This window comes from Centroberyx affinis, unplaced genomic scaffold (assembly GCF_046629955.1).
Source record: "Centroberyx affinis isolate AG114_WGS23_722 - 3 ecotype Tasmania unplaced genomic scaffold, CSIRO-AGI_Caff_v1 ptg002652l_1, whole genome shotgun sequence".
Lineage (NCBI taxonomy): Eukaryota > Metazoa > Chordata > Actinopteri > Beryciformes > Berycidae > Centroberyx > Centroberyx affinis.
Window position 1 is genome coordinate 20,473 of NW_027280844.1, and position 24,438 is coordinate 44,910.

The 24,438-nt window shown below is 43.5% G+C and overlaps 1 protein-coding gene across 1 annotated transcript in view; it reads right to left on the reverse strand.

Annotated features, from left to right (window-relative positions):
* Positions 1 to 24,438, reverse strand: part of LOC139657294 (diacylglycerol kinase beta-like) — an 85,438-nt gene that overhangs the window by 17,777 nt on the left and 43,223 nt on the right. Inside the window, exons 19-23 of the mRNA XM_071535076.1 lie at positions 22,355 to 22,440; positions 22,035 to 22,124; positions 19,378 to 19,538; positions 10,615 to 10,679; positions 806 to 896 (exon numbers count right to left, since the gene is read on the reverse strand). Of these exons, the coding sequence (XP_071391177.1) occupies positions 806 to 896; positions 10,615 to 10,679; positions 19,378 to 19,538; positions 22,035 to 22,124; positions 22,355 to 22,440 (493 nt within the window). The remainder of the gene's footprint in view (positions 1 to 805; positions 897 to 10,614; positions 10,680 to 19,377; positions 19,539 to 22,034; positions 22,125 to 22,354; positions 22,441 to 24,438) is intronic.

Sequence of the window (24,438 nt, forward strand, 5' to 3'; positions counted from 1 at the left end):
CCGCATTGACTCTTCGCGTGTCCTTTTACACCTTGTCGCCAATGTAATGTTTCTGCTGTGTAGTTATACACCAAACGAACAACGACTTATTGAACAGCAACATGGTTTATTAACCGCGGTTTGTACACGCACAGTTATCTCCCAGTCTCACTGACTCCCTGTGTCCTATACTTTCTCCAGGTGGCGTAGTTTCACTTACAACACAATAGTCCTATGAACATCACAAGGCTGTTGTGCCTAGGGGCGGGCAAACACCATCTCTCTCTCTTTCTGTGTTTGTGTGTGTGTCCTTCTGAACTGGCCAAACATGTAATTCAAATGCATTTGCTTAGTTGAGCATGCTCTGAGCAGCATGGCCTTGTTTGCACTCATGCACTTTGCATTTAGCTTCAGTTTCTGAAAAGGTGTCTGGTGTGTTTTCCTTGAGCCTTGCTGTGCTCTTAGCACCAGGTGACAGAGTAAGCAGCACTGACTGACAGAATGAGGCAATCAGTGGCTTTATGGAGCACTGATTTGACTGAGTGCTAAGAATAGCCCGCCTCATTCATTTGAGAGATCTACTTTATTGTAATTTTCGTTAACGCCTTTGAGAGGAAGCTAAAATAATGACAAGTGCTTGTCATTGTAGAGAAAGAGAAGCAAACTTGTTGACAGGTAGCGTACACAAGACACTTTCATATTTTCCAGTACTATATATTCCCAGATGATATTTTTTACTAATTTCTGTCACTTATCCAACCAATCACTTCTTGTCCCCACTTATCTATTCCATTTCAATGACAATGATGTCTGGAAAGTGACTCACCTCCACTTCTATGCATTCGTTCAGTTTCTTGCAGGTGGCAGATATGGTCTCAGTGGTGCCAAACTCAAAGTACCACAGCTTGTTCTTCATTCTGTACAGCAAGAGGGAAACAGAGGAAAGACAATGACACGAGGACTTAACATGTTACTTAACAGTTAATATTCACAGTTCTAATTGTGCACTTAGCTTGCACATGTCCACCGTGTTGTGAGCCTACGGCATGGTTTGTTCGCGGTGGACTGGGCACATATTGAAGCTGTCCAGCGCCTAAAGTCATCTCACTTTCTGAAGCTGACAACTCAGGACAGTTAGCGGCCACGTGACTGAAGAGGTCAAAACTCTATTGACGCACCCCAAAGCCTTATAGAGGAGGCGCTCGGAGGGACAGCAGTGCTTGCTGGGTAATGAACCGTAAAACTTTGACATCACTACCCGCCAAATAGGCGTTCTGCTGCTGTCTGCTTTTCCATCATAACAATAAACACAAAATTTGTGCCTCCGTGCACATATGCCGGAGTTGGCATGTCAACATTGCCTTTGGGGGGGACGGAGGGTGGGAGGGAACATTGCTGGCAGAGACTGTAAGATCATGGTTAATGTTATTCTGTGATTCACAGTATTCAAAACAACCCACCAGTCTGACTGAGCGAAGGTTCATTTCTGCCCCACGGACGGATTTGTCAGAAGTGACCTGATGGATGGGCTTTTGTGTTTTCCTGTTTTCATTTGCTGCACTTTTGTGATTGAACAATGGTTGAATAACACAGCTTACAGTCAAAGTGAAATCTCTGCTTGATCAATCTGTAAACCTCAAGTTCAATCACCTCACTGATGAAAGATTGATGGGACGTGTACCCAGGGTTTCTAGACAGACACTGTGACAGCACCTCCTGTCTTTGCCATTTAATACACTCGCCACTGTGCTGATTCCCTGGCAAAATGCAATTGAAAATGCATTTCGAGAGGACTGCATTAAAATTGTCACAGGTGTCCACCTGTCAGTGATCCCACTAAGGCGGGTCTTACGTTGCGCAATCAGAAGTAGTTCACAATGTGGGAAAGGAGAGAAGGCGGGGAGTTCCGTGAAGCTGGCCACAATATCATTTCCGGTTCTGTCAAAGACAGGGGGGCGCTGTTTCGCTTTTTACATTTGGATAACTATTTACATTTTGGCACCTTTACAACATTATATTGTCTTTGATAATGAAATGTAAAATGCCCTATTACAGAGTGCAAAACCATATAAGGTAAATGACATATCAGTCATATCAACCAGTTTGGGAAATACATTTTAATTTTCCAATTTGCATCATCATTTGAATAAAGCTACAATTAAAGCGTGCAATTCTCTGTTTAAATGAAATGTCAATACTGGTATAGGAAATATCAAATGCAAATGACATTATTGAATTTGAATTTGAATTTTGAGCCAAAAACTGCACATACAAGTGGCAAATTTAAATTCAAATGTAGGATTACATGGCCATTTTACATTTTACATATTACATTTCCATTTGAATTATGCATGCGATACGCTTCCATACCCCGGAGGTAACTGGATACACTATGAGGAATCTGAGTACAAAATCTGACATAGGAGGGAGGACGCTGAGCCATTAATATTCAGCAGTCCTCCATTGTTGGCTGATCTCTGTACCTTGTAATCTTCAGTTAGTGTTAGTGTTCCCTTGGCTAGCACAGACACATATTGTCTTGATGCTGACACTACGGTTCACCACTGCCAAAAGCACGCAGTGGGGATTCATAGCAGGTCATTCAAACACAACACATCTCTTTCCATCAGAGATTACACCTCCTGACCATAAGATTCAAAGTTACTGCTCTCCCCAAAATTAGATCAAACCTATTTACAAAATGACTGTGATTTTATGTGGTAAAAGTGTCAAATAAGCCTGAAATCAGTACAAATGTGTGCTCATCCTGCTAGAAATTAAATGCATTTCATAATATGACAGTATGTTCATGGGTATGGTACGTGAGGACATGCTGCTGATACTGACAACATGGCTATTGACACAACAGCTCTGTACCATGTGGGCACACCAGTACCAGGCCTATGTGCCGGCATGGTGCTGAGACACAGCAGGGCACATGGGACATGTCAGCAGAATAATCAAGGAAATCCTCAGATCTTGTTGGAAGGTTTCACAATAATTTTCTGTTGTTCTCTTCACTCTAACACGCAGTAAATTAACTCAGGAGATAGACCAAAACTAAACATGAACTTCTACAAGTTAGAGATGAAACTCATTACAAACGCTTCAAACAAATGTATTGCTTTATTAAAATCATTTATAACCGTTTAATCTTAGTTACTTTCAGACTGTCTTAAGCCTGTTTCTTCACCTGTTTTTCTCCCCACACTCCTTCTCTCTCTATGTCCCTTTCCCTCACCTTCTTTCTTACTCCCGCTCTTGTTCTCTTGCTCTCTCTTTCACCTTAATACCTCCCCAGAAACCTCTGCTCTGTCAAATTAAGGGATTATGAGCATATTTGAGATCACAATTAGGCGCAGTTGCGATTCTCAATGAGGCAAGCTGCCTAACCTCATTAACTTGCTTCCACTTGAGACGCCCTGTAAAAAATGCAATTAACTCATGTTTTTTTTCCCTCTCCTGTGGACAGAGCGCAACGGTGAGACAGGCTCCTTCCACAAGCCTTTCTTCATTATTCCCATGTTTTCGCACCAAAACAAGTGAAATGCTGCAGAAAATCTACAGAACAAAAAGGAACTTCAGCGGTCTAAGAAGGGACCATTTTGTATTCTGATGAGGAAAACTTTTTTTTTTCTTCTGCTTTGAGAGTCCCCAGTTCAGCATGCAAGGCTGTGCCTGCTGCGCCCTGGGGCTCTGGCTGGTGAGGAGAGGGGAACGGGTTCAAACACTGGCTCACACTGTGCTTACAGTGTCCTCAAGAAGTCAACAAACTTGTATTACCACAACTGATCCCCCACCAAAGCAAAGTATTTATTAATTCTATTCAAACTGTATCGATACAGTTAGTTGGCAAGATAAAAATCTCTTTTCAAGAGGTAACTTTTGAAAGGGAACACAAAGACAGGCAATGTTGGTGGAATCACATTTCATAAGGAGGGTGGCAGTATAGTGAGCAGGGGAAGGCAGAGGGGGTGAAAAGCCTACAAAACAGGTTATTATGAAAACACGGTTCAGGCGCTTCAGCAGGGCCTGGGGGCTACAAACCTCTCTGGCTGATACACCCTATCCCCACCTCGCCCCCCACGCCCCTCCCACCCCTCTCTAAAGATAAGCATCTCCGTTAATCCCCTGTGTGAGCAGTGACCTTGTGACCCCCCCCAACCCCCTTCTCCTCCACCCCTCCCCTCTTCCTCTCTCCCTAATCCTCCTCCTCATCTCTCACCCCCGTCTGTACCTATGACCAGATCAGTAGGTGCTCACCTCAACTCTGGCCGATCAGTAGCATTAACCTTTATCCAACTGATCCTGACTTTGAAAAAGGCACTGATTAACAGAAAGACGTTGGCTCGCTTTGCCACTAAGTCACTATCAAACTGATACAGTGATAGTCGACATTTAACCCGACTTCTATTAGACACGGTTTAGGTTTCACTGAAATATATGTTGTTATCCAAACTTTTGCATGGCTGATTAGTTGAGTAGTTGTTTGACTGATTGGCTGGCCTTCAGCGGGGTGGACAGTACACTAAGACTATGCTGGTCCAATAAGCCTAGTGTCTAAGAAAAGCCATAGCCATACGTCTTCGCACTAAGTAGAGGAGGTCAAGCAATTGCAGTGATCATCTCTATAAACAGTTGTAAAACCTGCCAATGATAGGGGAAAGTAGTAAAGGAGGGGGAATTAAAGGAACAATCTGTGACACTTTCATATAAATAAATGTCTGTTTTGCTACTCCCTATCGCCGACAATGATTCATCCTATATCCAGTACATGAAAGCTTTCACATTTGCTGATCTAAACACCCGGTGTCTGGTGGGGAAAAAAGTGATGCATTTTCCGTTTTCATTGTTTTGGAATAAACAGAAGAAGAACTGGGTAGTTAGCATGAGCAGTGACAGCCACCATGGCTGAGCAGACAAAGAAACAAAGAAACAGAAAATCCAAGGAAAAAGACGTCACAGTTTGATTTGACAAGTGATTGCTAGGAAGAGATCATCACAAAAAAAAAAGAAAAAAAAAGAAGGATCTCACAGATTACCACTTTAAGAAGATGGGAGCTGAAGGGAGCGGTGCCCATATGATGAGGTAATGGCTTGGCAATTGGTTTGGCTTGGAAGTGTACATGTGGAGAGAGAGAGAGGGAGTGAGGAGGGAGAGAGAGAGAGGGCAGGAGGAGTAATCCAGTGCTCGGGATCTGATCTACTATCTCTGTTAATCCAATCAGGTGACCAGGTCCAGTGATCTCATGACCTGCTGCTCCTTGGGCTTGATAAAGTGGCTTATGAAGTAAGAGTGATAAAGTTAACAAAACGTACACACACACACACACACACACACACAAAATTAGGATAGGGAAATATCTTTTTTTAAAATGTGTGACAATATCATGTATTGTTACATTTTTGAATGTCTGATTTAAAAGCACTATGGATCACAACACTACTTAACTGCAATTCTCATTATTCTGATTGTCCATATTTGTCTTATTCTACTATAATTACTGTTGTTCTTACTACTGCCACTACTACAACTTTAGAACAAGTGGGTAATAAAGCTTGGGAATAAGGTCATGGGTCATCTCATTTCCGTCTATAACGAAAGCAGTGGGTGAAGAGCAGAATATCATGAGTGGAAGAATCTCATTAATAACTATTCAGGTCATGTTGACACATTCCTTGTGGAGGTAAATCCTTTCCTGAGGGTCCTATACCCCACGGTTATATAACCTATGACCCTACAGTGTCAGCGTGTATGTATGTGTGTGAGTGTGTGTGTCTCTCACATGCTTGCTTGTATGCTTGTATGTGCCTGTCTGTCAGGCTCAGGCAAACAGAAAGGAGTGTGTGTATAGATTTTCCCTTTAGGATAGCAGGAGAAGTGCAACAGGTTAACAACGGCTTCTCTCCTTTTCTCTGTCTGAGAGTAATTTTAATACTATACACAGGCGGTTACATAATAGCTTGATAATCATTTTTGCTTATATGATCTTGGTACAAATGGGACTGAGTTTGTGGTAAATAAAGCTCATCACACATACACACCAGTTTAGATTGATTAAACTGGATAAATCAATGTGAAGATAAAGCGACGCTGCAGCTGAATGGCTGCAGGATAATGCCTATTGACAGCAGTGTGAAGCACACAAGCAGGTCACAGCACAAAGCTAGCTGTCTTTTTCTTTCTTTTGTTGATGAATCATGATAATAACAACTAAAAGGCAGTCGGAGAGCACAAACCAACGCCAACGCTGAACAACTCTCCAACCTGCTGTTATACCCAAAGACGTCATTCATCTACTGCCTATCTAACGATGGTCTTCAAATGGCGGAAATCCCAGATCTGGGTCACCAAAATCAAATCAACTGTTCGTTGGCCCAATGCCTATCTGTCCACCAAATTTCATGGAAATCTGTTCATATATTTTTGAGACATCCTGCTGACAGAGAGACAAGCCAAATAACTAACGGGTGAAAACGTAAACATCCTTAGCGGAGGTAACAATGGCAGTTGCTTGGGAGAAAAGCCGCTCTTCGATGTGCCTTATCTATATCGATTCTGTTGGAAACATTGCTTCACACAGTCAAATGGGCAGAGATGAAGCTTGGCTGAAGTATAATTTGGGGAAAATAATTGCAATGAAAGACAATCCCATCTCCTTCCTTTCTCTGCCTCCATGACATAAAAGCCTGGATTGACCATAGGGTGTCTGGTCTCACACATGAGGTGTCACAACTCCAGCACCCCAAGCCCCCCCCCCCTCGCCCTCCTCACTGGGCTGCCTGGAAGTGTGAATGTATTATAAACTCACATAGTGTCAAGTGGTGAGCGCTGAGCCAATATTAATCAGGCCTGTAGGAGCAGAAATGCTCATCAGAGATCACTGAGCACCAATCAGAGATCACTGAGCACCAGGTCACCCTTTGGGTATCACATTCATCATGGTCTGATGGACAAAAACAAGCAACTCAGTTTTCCTACAAGAGTCAAGAGACCTCTGCCAGTCCGCGGTCCTCATTTATAAAAGTGTTCAAAGACTTGATCCTCATTTATTACAGTGCTCTAAGACTTGATATATGATGATATACGAAATACGATAAAATACACAAATGTAAAATGAGGTCTATACCTTGGGTAGTGATCAGAACTAGTCATAGCTGATACCACAATGAATTTAGGAAATAGTCAATGTAATCTGGTGATCCTGACGTCAAGAAAACGTTTTAATAATTTCCAAGACAAGCATAAATTTTGTGTAAAACAAATTAAATTAAAAGGAAACCCTGGGTTTTGCATTATCCTCAACCAAGACCCACTATTGTTATTGTTATCAAACCAACAAAAGTATCCAGAGATCCTTTTTTTTCCTCCTCTCCACACATGAGCCATTCAACACTTCCTAATCCAAAACTTCCTCTCCCTACCTACCCCCACTGGGGCTCTGACACACACACAAACCTACACACACACACACACACACACACACACACACACACACACACACACACACAGAGCATTGTGGCCAGTCTGAGAGGTCATTAGCACCTGGGCTTTGGGCTCCTTGAGGTCTGGCTACTGTGGCTATTACATACTGATGGAGCTCCATAGACTGAGGTGTCAGGACTCACACATCCCCTTCCACACCCTCTGTCTCAATAGGCCTGGAGGGGGAGGGGAGGGGGGCATTTTGTCAGCGTGTATGTGTGGGTAGATGAGTGGGGGATGGTGTATATGTGTGTATGTGTTTCAGAGAGAGAGACAGAGACAGAGAACGTGGGAATGTGAGTGGCAGCGAAGACAATAAAACACTGAGCCAAGTGCTACATGTGGCTATGGGCCTCTCGCACTCTCAAGCCCTCCCCAGGTCAAAGGTGATTCATCACCCAGTGACATCTACTCACCCATAGGGAAAGACTGCTCTGTCTCTACGCTAAATCCTTTCAATTCAAATTGGCATGAAAAAAAACAGACATTTACACTGCCAAAACATCAGTCAGACAACAATAAAACAGTTACAAATGTCCATCAACTGCCTATTGCTCTGTGAAAACGCTGAAGAAGATAGAGAAGGCAAGGAAGAACCAATAACCTCCTGTGTTGTGGTACTGTAAATAGTATAGATTAGACTGTTCATATTTTGTTAAACACCCTCACCAGGAGCTACGGTGTTTTAAGAGTTGGATCTGAGCCACAAGTCAGACTCACGCAGCAACGGAGCTGTCAGTCAGTAGAATAGAAATGGTTTGATACTGTGAAAGAGGAACAATAGTGAAGTACAGCAAGTCATTCCATATAACAATGCTGGAAAGAAGGTTCCAAATGAAACCACACTGATTCAAAGTTTGTGGGATGGATGAGTGTGTGGATGAATATGGTTATAGTAACAGTAAATATACATTCTTATAGATATTTTCAAAAAGAAAGAGTTTTATAGGATACTGCTTTCAAGCTTATGGCAAGCCGAGTGTGTCCTGCTCATGCATGTATCTCTCTCTACACCTTTTTACTCTGGCTCTTGGTCTAATGGATCAAAGAGAAAGCCCCCAGAGAACAGAGGTATCTTTCTTTCATCCTTTATCACTCTCTCTTCTTCTCTCCCTGTGATGCTGGAAACAGATCTGGGACTGGGAATGGAAACTTAGGCATTAATTATTGAATTTCAAAGGGTAAACAAGCCATCTCTCTCCCTCTTTCTGCGTGTCTCTCTCTGTCTCCCACCCCCCTCCTCCTTTACTACTTTCTATATGACTAATTAGCTGTGGTGAAAAGCAACAGCATGCATGTTGTTGTTGTCACATAAACAACATGAAACACCGGCTGAACGTACAAAGCCGCACAGAGACTCGGTTCCAAAGTGAGTCACTGGCCTTCACAAACAAGCTTTTATACTTTACTGAGTGATACAACAAAGTAAAAGTACACAGCACTACATTGTCGCCAAGGTAAAGCTTCAGTTTTGGCCTACTTTACACTTTATTTTACTTGTACACTCAGCTTTCAAACATTCAGGCCCATGCCCACAGGGATGTGTGCTCATATGCATACTTAAAAACACACACACACTCACACTCACTCACACACACACATACACACACACACACACACACACACACACACAGCGGCTTTGAAGAGCTATTTAGTGCATGATGCAAGTGAGCATGCAGGCTCACTGGCAACACTAGACAACTCTTTGTATATAGGTTAGCTTTAAAATGCTTAAGAATAACATCACATACACAAGCATACCCATGCTCTCTCTCTACACACACACACACACACACACACGCAAGTGGGCCAACCAGCACCATATACTCATCAGCAGTCGTTCAGCTCGGGGCTATCTAAATAGGCTATGTATACAGCTGCTGTGTGTTCTCTACTGTGCATCTGAATGAGTCCTCAGAGAGGAGAAGTGTGGCCCTGGCAAAGGCTGCTGGAAATGAAAGCAAGGAGACATCAAAGGGGTTGTAACGATGCACCATAAAAACACCACTGGGAAGGGAGGGACCCACCACTCTTTTGTGAGAACACTTCAAATATTTGTCCTCAAAATGATAATTTCCATACAGTAGGAGTCAATGTGCCGTCACGTTAAGGACACGTCTCACCTCGTCTGCGTGACAAGATCAGGTTTAGGTTTCTGAACATGTGCAGCTGATGACACAACGGTAAAGAATTAATTCATATAGATATTTCTTCTCTCAGTTTCCTCTTCATCTGTATTTCTCCCTCTCCAGACGTCAGATAGGGCCAACTTCCAGCTTTATTTAACATTTTATTAGAAGGCTATTCACTTCAGTCCTCATGCCCTGCCATTTGAAGATACCTTCTATTGTGCTACAATGACGTGAACATCCATTTAGTCATACCGTCTGTCCCCAAGAAGAAAATTGTTTCATTCAGCTCTCCTGCACTGCAGGAGTCCTACAGAATAAACTCCTCATTTGACCTTGTGTAATTGAATTGAAAACTTGTACCAAACCAAAGCAAACAACAACAAACTCTCAGACAACTAATAGCGGTGAGTTGAGACCCCCAAAGCCAATTACTGAATGTCAGAAATGACTAATCACAGCAGTGGACCAAGGTCATGAATAATAAACTTTAATAATAATAAACTTTATTTGTATAGCACTTTTCATACAAGAAATGCAGCTCAAAGTTCTTTATAATGACACAAATAATAGGTGAAGCAGACATTGTGCAGACCACAATGTCTATAGAAACCACAAATACAGCCCAGTATCTAAGAAGAATGGACTTTGGCTGCACACAGACTCTTTAACGTCACAACTCAGTTCACTGTTAACACAAACTAGGCAACGCCAATCTATTGATTCCACTATGCAGGCAGGTTTTGTCCCATTATTGATTGCTGACCACTGTGGCCCAGAATGCTATTGGCTTTCCAGCTCAGAGTGAGAGGTCACTAGCTGCTTGTGGGGTTGCTGCTTAGCTAATGATGTAAAATAGTGACCAGGGAACTTATCAGCTTATAGAAAAGCAGTAATAGACATGCACTGACAAAACGTCATGTGAAACACTAACTCCCTCTCTTCATCCACCTCACCGTTTGCCCAAAGCCAGTGTGCTTCACTCCCTGTAGCTCCTTCCAAAATATCTCATTTTCTCACCTGCTATTGAACTTCTCAGGGTGCTTTTCTCGCATCAGGTGAAAGCGGTGGGCAATGGAGGCGTCCTGTAGGAGAGAACATAGAGCAAATATTACCTGGAGGACATCACTGAGCTCCCCACATCATCATGGCTTGCCGCAGGCTCACACAAGAACACCGTGCCCTAGATCTAAGGTCAATAGGTCAAACAAAGCAGTGTGGTGCCAGCGTAAAAAGATACGGTCGCCCTCGAGCAAAGTTCGATTGTCCCTGACTTTTGGAACAACCATCTTTAGGTTGATCCTCATCCCCTTCCATTCTAAATCTTCATCATCTTTTAAAAAACAGACCTAAATTCACATTTATTTGGGAATTAAATTTCATGTTTGTAATGCTGAATTAATCTAAATCTAAAATTGGATGACAATGTAAAAACGCTGAGTGGAATACTTCCTTGAATAATAACGCAAAGCATCATTGAATGAAAGGTCACAAGGTGATCCAAGGAGGGTTCAGGCAGCACCCTGCCCTCCCCTCCCCTGTGTTTAACCCCTGACCTCTGGGGCAGAGATGGATGTAACCCTGATCAGTCACACAGAGGGGCCTCAGGATGACCTTACTTATAGACACACTTCAGCACCGACAGGGGACCATGCTGTCAGAACCGCACCTTAAACCATGCGGGCATTACACTATATATTCCTCCCATCTTCTTTCACTCTTCACAGGAGCCTGTAAAAGTGTGTTTTACGTTTGATTCAGGAGGTTTCACCCTTTAAATGTTGAAATTGCTATCATATCACTGAATTGCACCATCGTTTTTTTTAACAAATTAAAAAACAAGATTCTAATTTTGATGACGCTCCGTCTTTTGTCAGCCCCAGCTTCATCACAGTACATATGGTGGTGGACTGGACACTTGAGCTTTGAGTGGATGTGATCAGTCAAACAGACCAGCCTTAAATTGACCCCAGGCTGAGCTTGACCAGAGCCTCTTCTGCACTGCTCCAGCCTGAGGGTGTGATCTGTCTTTCACAGACACTCCGCCATCGTACATATGAAGTTCAAAGTATGTTCAAGATGCACAGGCTGACAGATAACATCTACTGTTTGTCAGAAGTTGTAATATATAGTATAATATATACATATATAGATAACTTAGATGTAATTCCTACATGTGGCATGGTGGATGGGAAGTGTCACTCTGCTGGGTGAATCAGTGATTTTATCAGAAGGGAGGAAGATTTTCCGGGAATATGGGGGCAGAGTTAAGGAGGAGGGGTTGCGGTTGAAATGGTTAATAGAGACTCAACACAGCAGACGACTGTACTTGCTTCCACCAGCTAATGCATGAAGACACTGTGAATGCATGAAGACATTGTCAAGTCAATAGGAGATGACAGTGACCAAATATGAAGTCATCACATGCAGTAGCAGAAACACAAAAGGTTGGGGGATAGATTAGCCTTGAAGCCCACATAAGTACTTCATGCAGTTAAAGAAATTGGGCCTCAATCTAGTAATTTACTTTGATGAATGGTGGCCTGCACAGTACATTTTCACTGTTTTCCTCTGTTTCCGTTGTAGCTGTTCTGTTTTCATATGACTAATTTTATATGGAAGCAGCTATGATCTCGTGCACTAAGTGAATCACGGAGAATATCAGTGGTTCATGCTCTCTAATGGTATAATTTTTCCATTTTCCTCTCCATTTGCAAAAACACTTAAAAAAAGGAGAGGGAGATGGTGATTTTGCATCTGCAATTTTGAAAGTGAAATTAGAGCTTTTCTTTTTTCAAAACATGAATAAGAGAGGGGCTGGGGTGATAGAGAATAACGACAAATTCAAGCTGTTATTGTTATAAATCGTTGGCTATAGTTAGACACGAGGCTTGGGTACATGATTTAGTACCAATGCTGACTGGCAGCTTCAGAGCAACCGATTCATTTCCTGACATGAGGTCTCTGCCCCAGGGCTGCATGACCTTTTTTTCCATACTCCATACATAAGCTTTACCCATGGGTATAAATGAAATTGTTCTAACCACAGTTGACACTGTTAGACAGAATGACACAAAGTGCAACATCCTGTCCTGTAGCTTATTCAAAAAAGACTACACATATACCTTTATATTGTATGCTATTATTCATGCTACCACTGGGGGTACAGCTGGAGATACATACACTCAGCTAATGCTCAGAGCTGTTATGCATGATACATATTTTTTACATCTTATATTGAAGGGAAGAAAAAAGTGGAGTCTTAAAGCGGCACTGGGCAACTTTGCATGTTGGCAGCTCCAAATGGCAGCAAGATGTAACTGTTTGAAAAAATGTGAACTTCAATAGCAAGAAGTCATATAACTTGATGTGAGTAAACTACACACAGCACACTCATGTTTACCAATCTGGCCGGTCTGTGATGCTTTATTGCAAAGGATACAAAAGAGATACAACAGATCTAATGTTTGGTAAGTCCAGCTTTCTCTGGATGGAGTGCTTGCTCACTGCTGTTTAGGAAACAGTTTGTATTTCGCTCTTAAGTTTTGATTTCTCGCTTCCTGTGGGTGGAGAAGTGTACATAACCGACACCAGAATTTAATTTGGGGCAAACTTTGTGATTTAGGCTGATAAGATGGGTGTATATTTACATAAGAATCCTGCCTAGTGCAGCTTTAACAGGCAAAAGCACCTGTGGGCAGCCTGGCACCCTGCCTGCCTGTGCAGGTGTTTCAGCAGTCAGTAACGTGGAGAGCGGAAGGTTGAGTCAAGACAGGCAGACAGGTACAATTACACGCATCCTCGCTCGTCACCCTCAAAACCATCCACTGGCGCTAACCGCCTGCTGCATCAATCCTCCTCAACCAGACCCTACAGGAGTGTGCCTCCACCCCACAGCATCAGCAAATATCAGATCTTAAAAATAGCGCTGCATCTGCCTGCTTGGCCCAGCTGGGAATCTGATACTGGAACCTGGGGAGAGGGGAGTCATCAGGGCAATCTACTGGTCAATGTGTACTGAAGCCGTGACACATGACACTGACTTTGCTCACAGAGCTAAAGCTAAAAAGCGTACGGTTTCACTGCTCACAGCAAGGATACATAGAAAACATGGGACAAAGCGGAGAGGGCAAGTTGTTTACAATTTGCCTGAAGAGCTTGTGTCACGTGTGAGCAAAAGAGTTGTGTTTTTACTGATATTTGTTACACAGCGGACAGCGTGTCCAGTACAGTATGTGGGTCAGGGCCAGACATGAGTAATGACACGAAGCGGCCACAAAGCCTTCCAAAACATGATGCGCCGTTCATGTCACCAAATCTGCTCTCTCACTCCCCTGCAGCAAGCAATCACTGACCGGTCCCACTCCGTCCCCCTGGCCTGAAAAATCTGGCAGCGACAATATGTGACATTTGCCATCGCCCGTAGTTGCCTGCGCGATGAAGGTTGTTTTGATCTTGCTGTTTGAAGTACTGCGCATGGTGTGAGGGGGGAAAGAGGAGGTGCTAGCGGAGGGTGATGGGGAAAGGAGGGGGGAGCAAGAGAGAGACAAACAACCAAATACAACAACAACAACAACAACAAAAATGCTGGCTGGAAAATGTCACCTCGGTAGGACCCACAGCACCACCCGGCAGAGAAATAGCTAGTCATTTCAGCCCTATTCTGTTTCACTGGCCTCTGGGGAAGGGCTTGGTTAGCTTAATGTCAAAGAGAAATGTCATATTCTGTATCTGATTGTCCCCAAACCTCCCATCCTCTCTGATATTGTCACTCTGGGACACTCAGATGAACGTGCATGAAAAAAGGGCATCCAGAACATATGCTGTCCCTGATCACATTGCACAGTTACTGTTTTAACAAATACAGACCAATTTCTTAATTCTAATACTTCCAATACTCCTATTCCTACTGCTACCACTACTCCGGCTACTACTTCTACTGTTATTACTACAAATAATGATAATGCTTTGAGTTTGTGTAAGCACTCGGGGGCCATGACAGCGAACTGTTATTGCATGGTTCTTCCATCTGTGTCCATGTCAAAGTAGTAGGTAACAGGTGCTAATATGACTCACAAGGGACTGCATCCCATTTGAGTGAGTGTGAGTGTGTATATGAGAGTGAGAGAACGAGCAAGTGGGTTTTTTGAAACATGAATGCCTGTGAGCTCACTTATGTAAGGGACGGACAGGGTGAGATGAAGGATCCTATCTTTAAGACCAGGTGTGTGTGTGTGTCCATGTGTCCGTGTGTGTGTGTGTGTGTTTGAGTATGTTCTTCAGCACTGTTTTCCTCCTGTCTTTAAGACCAGCCAGGTGTCACTCAGCACGGTCATTCATTACCGTGGTAACCTGGTCCGAACCTGGCAGGCGCTGACTTCCTGTCACTGATACTTCCCCTGACCTTCAGTCTGTGCCAGCACTACTCCTTTACACACACACACGCACACACACACACAGTTTTTTATTTGCACACCTTCTCTTTCCTTGTGGCCTTGACTGTTGTCTGAGCAAGCACTAATACACCGTTGCTGCTTATACAGGCCAGGTAAGTGTTAAATGGAATAGGGCCTTTGTCCCAGTACAGTTACCCTCCCTCTGAGAGTTACATACTGCAGCACTGTTGTCAGGGAGATACTGTAATTACACCTTTACACTGTTTTGGCTTTAACCAAGCCATAAAATAGATCGCTTTAACCCTCAACCTACATTTACATTTTAGCGATGAGGAAAGTATCTCTGGTCTCAACGTCAGCACAGATTTCTAAGACACCAGGCAGCTACAGCACCAGGCGCTGATGCTGAATGATATATAGCGAGCGTTGTGCAACAGCAATGCCCTGGCTTGTATTCCTCCCATAGGCAGTGCCACACGGCTGGACGGAGACACCATTTTGATCAAGGGACAAGTCCTTAAGTTTCATCCCTCTCTCACACTCTGGGGGGGGATCAGCTTCCTCTGGGCACACACACACACACACACACACACACACACACACACACACACACACACACACACAGACGCACGTACACGCACACACATATACGCATCTACACCCATCCACCCAGGCGCACGCACACAGGCACACGCTGTAGCGGGATCGACTTCCTCACTGCAACATGAGGTGGCATCTTTAATGGCTGCTGACATGGTGTGATTTCCTTCTCTCAAATTCCTCTCACGAGATTCTTTCCAGGCTGAGGGTCAAGAGAAGGCACTTTAGGAACTGATGTCTGCCTGCATGCATACATGCCGGGACCGGGTTCAACTGTAATTCATAATGACTGAAGAGGGAACTTTCATTTTTTTAAGGCTATCATCATTACTCTTTCATTTCAAACACTTAAATTATTTTAATATTTGGTACAGAATCAACTCTTATGGCTGCATACTTAAAGTGAAGGCAGGAGATGGCTCTGTGGTAATGAATGGAGCCATAAAGTGCGTCAATATGGACACAGTGGGGCTGAAATGGGAAGCAGAAGCCTCACACATATCCTTCTATCCCCAACTTAATCAGTGTGCTTACAGGCTGATGTAGCTGTTGAAAAACATGCTGCCGTCCTTACACTGAGCCCACTTGTCAAGGCACCTTTAGACAAATAAAAGTGTTACATAATTTTTGATATAAACAACTTCTCAAGGTTACGTTTTCTGACATTTGTTATTTGAATATAAAAATGTGAGAGTATTAGGCTGCACAACTTACAATGTCCGAACAGAAAAACAAAATCTAAGTGCAGAATGAAGAGTAGAATCACTTAATACACATTTTGATTTGCAGCTCTGAGTGCCTTGGCTCAGCCTGCCACATGCTCCACACCATGTCATCCACAGTTAAGTCAGTAAGATAAAGGACAGATGACTGTGGAAGCTTTCTAATTTGGCCTTGCCAGCCTCCAAACACCATGGCAACCGAACCCCAAGTAGCAAGGTCTGTTATGGGATGGCAGGAAATGCTAACCCAATATGGTTATTGAACCAGATTTGAGGGCTGCTAATGGTTACATCATCGGTGTGAGTCAGGCATTGGTTTGCTCAGGTGTCGTTTGCGCCCAGATACTCAGCCATCTGTCACCATGGCTCCTGGAGGCACAGCGATCTGTCGCTTGGTGTAATGGCCATGCCGCATTGGAGCATTGTCAGAGCATAGGGAAACAGTCGCAGTAGCACACAGACGCCCTACACTTTAAATTAACTGCCCTGTATCTATGGGCAAAACACGTATACAGACTCTACTACAGTATATATCTGATGGTGAAAAGTTGATGCAGAATTTGGAGATGGCAGTGCCTTCAAAACAGAGCGAGAAATGAAAGAGACAAAATGTTTCAATATCCATTAATTGAAGACTACTCAGATCTAATGTTGGGTTTTGATCGGATCAGTATGTCAGCATCACTGAACCAACACAGCCTATCGGATACCATTGTCTCCCTCTATCTGACACACTGGCACTACCACCCAGGCCACAGAGAGGACATTGTCCCCTGCTGCCACCGCCTAGCCTCCCTTCTCTGATACGAGAAGAAGGAGTCATTGTTTGCAGAAGGTCAGAGGTTTATTTAATTCCTGTAATTCTACGATAAAAACAAACAACTGCTATTCAGCCAAGACAATCAAAATGTACATGACATGTGTGCATGTGGGTACACGCAGTATATCACTGTCTTCCTCTAGACAATGTTATTCCTACATGTCTTATGTGTGCAAACAAGCACACACACACACACACACACACATGCATCCTATATACAGTAACAGGGGCTTGTTGTAGCAGAGATCAGTGGGGGTGCAGTTGTATAACATCACTGTGGTGTGTCCTCTCCCTGCCAAAATCGCCCTCATACTTCTACCTGCGTTTTGCTCAGGGACATATGTCTTCTTCACACTTATGTCACTGCTGTTTATTTATGGTCATAAAGGTAATGGGTACGAGTTTGATTGCCGTGTTTATTTTTAGGAGTAATGACTCCAGGATGTTTCAGAAAAAGCATTGCAGTTGGCTCTGACTTTAGCTGTTATGGAGATGATTCAGCTCAAAACTTGACAAAACACCAAGGTTACCGATCCAGTTTCTTTTGTGACATTAGACAGCGTGCTTCTAACTGCGTGTTAAGTAGGCATGACTGTTTATTTGCTGTCCTGGTACATTTAGAGTGAAGGTCTGCTCTTACCCACCTGTGCTGTGGAAAGGAAAATGCAGGGTGCTGTGTACTTGGAACAGAGGCAATATTTCACAGGCTTGGTGAACTACCCCACTATTTATAGCAAGCCACAGTGAAACATAAAAATGAAGATGAAAACTGTACAGGTTATTTCTATGGTTGGAACAGACGAAGCAAAAATGGATTTGTTAATACCAAGTACAGTATTACAGTATATGTAAAAACCGATAATCAAAGTTTGTGCATTAGCACTATAATCATCATCATTACAGCTTTATAGCTACATATCAATAGTATGTATATGATCAAATTTGTAATAAATGAGTAATTAATTAATGCCTATGCTATGCTTTTTTAGTTATCCACTACGTGTAGTACTCTAACTTTTGTATCCCTTATCTGATTTGGTCTTGTGACTTGTGGATGGTCCTTTACTCGCCAAGCTAATCGCTGCCCCTTACAGGAGAGCAGCTGGATGCTGATCTAGCACACAAGCAGCATCTTATTGTCTGGATTTGTCTCTCTTAGTTTCTGTTGCTCATTTAGTTGATGGGCGACCTATTCATGTTAAGAAAGGTTTTTGCTGCATCTCACTTTCCCTCCTCTTCCCTCCTCCTTCCCACTCCTCTTTCCCTCCTCATAGTATAAATTATACTTTGAATTCATGGTGTTGTCCAGGGTTATGATTATACTGTAGCCCAGGATGCTGTTGATCCTGTTGGTTTTATGTAGTGTGTAGGATGCCCATCCCACAAAACAGGAGGGGTGAAGTCTGGTAACATTGGAAAACCCTCCATGGCTGGCGTATTCACTAAAGCTTAGTCAAAAACAAATCTAAAGCAGCCACACTTAATCGTTGACATCACTTGTAGTGAAAGCATCCACAATTTGACTTCACTGGAGCTTGATCAGCAGAGACCGACACTGGAATGGCTTCACAGAGGCCTTGTAGCTATTACGTCTCTGAGCCTTTATACTAGTTTCACCAGCAGGACACGGCAAGATAAAGGGTTGCTAAGCAACTGGAACCTGGCAGCGTTCTTCTTTCCTCAAATTAACAGGGGAAACAGACATTAACCTACCCAAGAGGGATGAAAATTTAAAAAAATCACTGATGAATCTGCAAATCGCTTATGTCTAACTGGATCAGGTAATCCTGACAGCATGCTGATATTGTGACAACTATTTGCTCTCAAACTGACAAATTGGGGACATGGAGGAGAAGTAGCGTGTATGTGTTGTTTAAATGTGTAGGAAGTGACAATTTTGCTGGCAATAGGACAACAGTACCTTGTAGCGCCCTGTATTTGGAGGAGAAAGTTTACTGTACTGTACATGCCACAAGAGGCGGATGTTTGTTGATCTTGATCTTTACAGATAAGCAGCAATATGGGTAACTGTTGAGTGTGGATTTTCTGAGTATATATTTCTGAGTGGCCCACCACCTACCATACTTTTTTTGTTTTGTTTTTTGTTTTTTTAAAATAGCGCCCACCATGGCCAACCCACACTGGGAAAATTTATTATGGAATTTAAAGCTGTCAGCCAAATGCAGAGTCATTCTCTGTGAGGCGAGTGTGTGACTGAGCGTGGCTTCGCCAGCGGCCTGCTTACCACTCCGATGGAGAAGTAGTTGTTGACGATGCTGTAGGGGACGGGGTCTCCCTTCTCCTCCTTGTCGTCGGGGATGATGTCGATGTTCCAGCGGTCCAGCAGCACCTCTGTGCTGTGCTCGATGTCCCGCAGGAACTTCAGCAGGCTGCCGCCCTCGTAGCCTGCCGCGGACGGCCAGAGAGAAAGATGGCGTTTATACAAACACAAGCAAATGCACAAAAACAGAAACCTGGCACACATGCACAGACACATAACATTCATATCTACTCAATGGGCTAATCTAGATCTAATCAATTCTGTATTATTATACAGTCAGCATGTAAAATAGCAAAATATAATATCCTATAATATTCTATTAGAATACTATAAGGCTAACAATTTGTTAGTAACAAATTGGCTCAGTAGTGAGTAGACAAAAATTAGAGGGTTTTTATCAACTCTATTGTGAGCTAAATGTGACCAACAATTGATTGAGATTTTAATCATTGGTTCTGCACCTGAATATACATTTCCAAAGAGAACTGGCGCTCACCCATATCCATAACCCCTATATTTCAGCAGTGTAATGGTAGAGTATATGGGTTGAAACACAATGTCAGTGATTAGGCTGCCATCTGATGGAGACCCCCTGTTCTGAGAGCGCTCCCCATGCCTAGCAGCACCCCAGGGAGCCTGACAGAGATCTGGGTTGGCCCAGCAGGTGACAGGCTGCCTCAGCAACCAGGCCCCTTATCAGTGATCAGGGGTGGGAGTATGTTACAAGAGTGCCATGAGGGCGTGAGGCATTAATGAGTGCTATCACACTGGGAGTGCAATGTGTGTGTGTGTGTGTGTGTGTGTGTGAGGTGTGTGATGTGTGTGTGTTTGCGCATGCACATTTTTCTGACACACTGGAAGACACTGCGCTCCTCTTTAGACATGATGACGACAATTGTTCCCTTTTTCCCCTGTATCTCTCATCACATTTCATCCTGAACCTGCACACACACACGCACACACACACACACATTTTCTCTGTGCGTCATACACACATGCATTACACACCTGAGAGCCCTCAGACAGTCTAGAAGCCTCAGATGACAAAAACAAATATCAATGGAAGCTTCTGTCACAGTCATCGGCCCACACAAAATTGCCGCTTTGCGTTGTGTACGGTCTAGAAACTGAGGAACAATAACTGCAGGCTGCTCACTTCCACAAACAGATCACCCTCTCCCACAGTATCCCTATCTAAATGTTCATCAAGCTAAATGGCTTCAGAGAATCCAGCTGCTACTTCACTGTTTATTTCTGGGAAACGTGATATTCAACAAAAGCCCAAAGCCCCCAGGATCTGGCAGCTTATTGGCTACTGACAAAACATCATTCATAACTCTGGGTAAGTGCTGCGTTGGCCCTCAAAGCAACAACAATCAAGCAGTCATAATCAGCCATTCCAATTACTGGCCTAAAGTATTATAACAAGCCAATGGCTGGCAAGGGATTTATAGTACAACAACTGCTTTGCATATTAACAGTTTTCGACAGACTGTACACCCCCACCCCATCCCTCCAAAACACACACATGCCTGTATTATGTATTCTGCTATGCTTGTGAGGACCTTCCCTTGACTGAATTAATTCACTAAGTCTTAACCGTAACCCTCACCACTACATGCCTAACCTTCACCGTTAAAGGAATACATCAAGCTTTTGTGAGATTGGCCGATTTAACTGTTAACTATTTTTGAGAGCTACTTGATCCTGTAAACTTCCAGCAGTTGAGCTAAGCTAACCGTTCCCATTCTTTGCGTTTGTCTGCCTTTGGGTAAGTAGGAAAAATAGGTAAATTCCCCCCCAAAAAACAAACTATCCTGTTAAGGGTTACTAATTTTGAGCAACATACAAAAAAAGCTAGCTCAAAAACTGAGAAACATTGCCAAAATCTTGACAGAGAGAAAATTATGTATGCTTTTGTGTCTCACCTGTACTGCTGCAATGCTTTGTTTACTTGCCTCAGACAAGCTTAGGTAGCTCGACTCCAACTGGTCCAAAACACTGCTGCTCGTGTATTACCTAATACCAATTGTAGGTCTCACATAACTTTGGTGTTGGCCTTTTTTCACTGGCTACCAGTGACTTTTAGAATCAATTAAAGTTATTTTTGTTACGCACATTGCATGGTCAAGTACTTGGGTATACCTCAGAATTATTGTACAAACAATACTGTTACGTCCTTTAGGTCCTCAAGCCAAGAGCTCTTGGTCTTTCCACGCACCAGGCTAAAGCTAAATGGTGATCGTGCCTTTGCTCCTACTGCCCCTAAACTTTGGAGCAGAACCCTTCCTATTGATATGAGATAATCTGAATAAACTTCTTAAGCAATGGCTTAGGACTCAGTTTTACCCTGTATTATATGTTATTATATGCTCCATGTTTTACTATTTTAATGTTTAACTATCCATGTTTTATGTGTTATGTTTGATGTGTCCTTATTGTTCTAGTATCCCATTGTGAAGCATTTTATAACCAGTTTAGAAAGGTGCTATACAAATAAACTTTTACTTTACTTACTTTGAGGGCCAAATGTCCTCACAAGGATATAAGTACAAGAACACACAACGCACACACACATCCCCCCCCCCACACACACACAGATAATCCAGTGGGCGTCTCACCTCCTCCCCAGCGTAGGCAGCGTGCCAGGTCGTTCCCTGTGCCCAGAGGGAGGATTGCCACTGGGGGGTGCCTGGCAAAGTTAGCCTTGTCTGCAGACAAGGACAGACAGATCACAATTATATTGTCTTTGGTCACTATGGTAGCTGGACAAGGTGCTTGCAATGACTGTGTTTGGGGTTTGAACTCACTCAGACTAATTGAAAGGGAGTAATTGAGATCATCAATGGTTAATATTGAAGTTAGCCCCCTTATCATAACAGAAACTGTCAGTATAATGTGGTATGCCAGTCACAGAATGAGTCCAGAAGATATAGTATACCTATACAGTCTAGGATCCAGCCCACAGTGCCATCACCTCCACAGGCAAGCACCCGGAAATCAGGGACATCGTGGAAAAAGTTGAGCCTAGGAGAAGAGAAGAGCCAGTAGATTTAACTAAATCATACAGAAACAAGCACTAAACAGAGTGAATTTTTGTTTGTTTGTTTGTTTGTTTTTTTAATATGGGTGATAACTCCTTTGATTGGATTTCATATCAGCTGACATGGGGATTTTCCAAGCTTTGAATGATCTGATGATTTGAACTGAGGGACTGATAATGAGATGATAATGAACTGATGATGGGAGGGAGAGAGAGAGAGAGAGAGCGAGAGACAGACAGACAGACAGAGAGATATGGTTTTATCAGTGTGTCCCCTCTCCAGCTGTGTTCACTCCATTCTTGGCCCTAGAAACCAGGAGGCGGTCATAGAGTGTGTGCCCTTCAAAGGGACCTTTAATGTGTGTTGGGACAAAGGTGTCGACAGTAGCTTTCATCTCTCTCCGTCACGAGACAGCTGCAAACAAGACACTGCCACCTCTCCCACCGACCACCTGGCCCTGGACAAAAACAACCCCTAGCCCCTCTCCACCTCATCTATGTCTTGTTGTGAACGCAATGAGGGTTATGCAGGGAATGGTTATGCAGTATTTCACCAGTTGACCTGACATGCTCTCAACATGGGTACTCTGACAAGACAGATGGCAGTCTCATCTATAACACAATATGATACAACCACTCTGACCTGCACTACAACGTCTGAACAAATAATCACAAATAGCCACCAGATGCCTTCCCCAGCTTCTGCTCCGATGTAGCCGTCCTGTTACTTTCTTACCTCGACGCTCCAGACCAATGGAAGTAGGTGGTGGATTTATTTCTGGATCAGGCCAGATCCACTTTCCCTCTGAGGGGGTATGGAGGCCGTGAGGCAGACAGCCCTCTCTAATGGCCACGCAGGTGAACTACACCAATCCAGCAGAAGGTAGAGCGAGGCACAAACATGCCACCGCTGTGGGGACATTTCCACAGCAAGGAGCCGGCGTATCACATCCGACCAAAACATTTGCACGTCAGCATGAAATATTGATATAGCCACCTAAGCCCGACTGTTTGTGGCAATGCTTTATGTATGACGCCTTGGGAGAAAGTGTGCATCAACAAAGGGCCAAATGAGGATCTACATTAATGTGAGGACAGAAACAATATTTGTAATGGCTGAAAAGACAGCTAGCTAATTGCATTCTCTAAACAAATTACTCAGGGTGAGCTGCCTCTCGCTTCAAAAGCCCGCTGAGCCTGTTGCTAAGGAGCCCATGGTAACAGAAGTGGAGAGTTTGGCTGGCAATGGGTTAACCCTCCATATGACAAGAGACCTTGGTGCAGTCTCTGATAACGTGTTTGTATGTGTATGTATGCATGTGTGTAAGCATTTGTGTGAATCCTGTCTCGCTCTCACCCTGTTAGCAGCATTGGTAATTAGCTGGCAACTAGCTGCTAATTACACAACTACTGCTCAACAATAACAGCATTATGCCACTTCAGTTCATTTAACCTAGGCTGCCTCTCTGATGCCTCATATGTATTATCTACAGCATTCTCCACTGAGACCCGGGTGCGTCAATAGGTCTTTTCCTACAATGGACTCTCGAGGGCGGGAGATGGGCTAGTCGTGACTGCTGAGAGGGAGAGAGAGAGAGAGAGAGAGAGAGAAAGAGAGAGAGATGCATAGAATGAAACTAAAAGATTGGTGAGGAGCAGAGAATTGAGGTCAACCCCCTTCAGGTAAAGCATTCAAGCCTCTTGTGCTGTGTAGGGCATTTTTCTTACATGAATAGACTCTCCCGATGCACAGTAACATTCAGTTCAAGGTACAAAGTGTCCTCAGCCTCTGATGTATGTACATGTTAGTGTGTGTTTGTTTGTGTGTGTGTCAAGTGGTCAAGTGTATGCACAGCACAGCAGCTCTGCAGGGTTCCCATTCCCCTTCACCGACCTCCACAGCAGGCCAGCTCGACAGTGAGAGGACAGAGCTTGTCTGACAGTGCACTAGTCAAACTCCCTGTCTGCGTATCACACAGCAT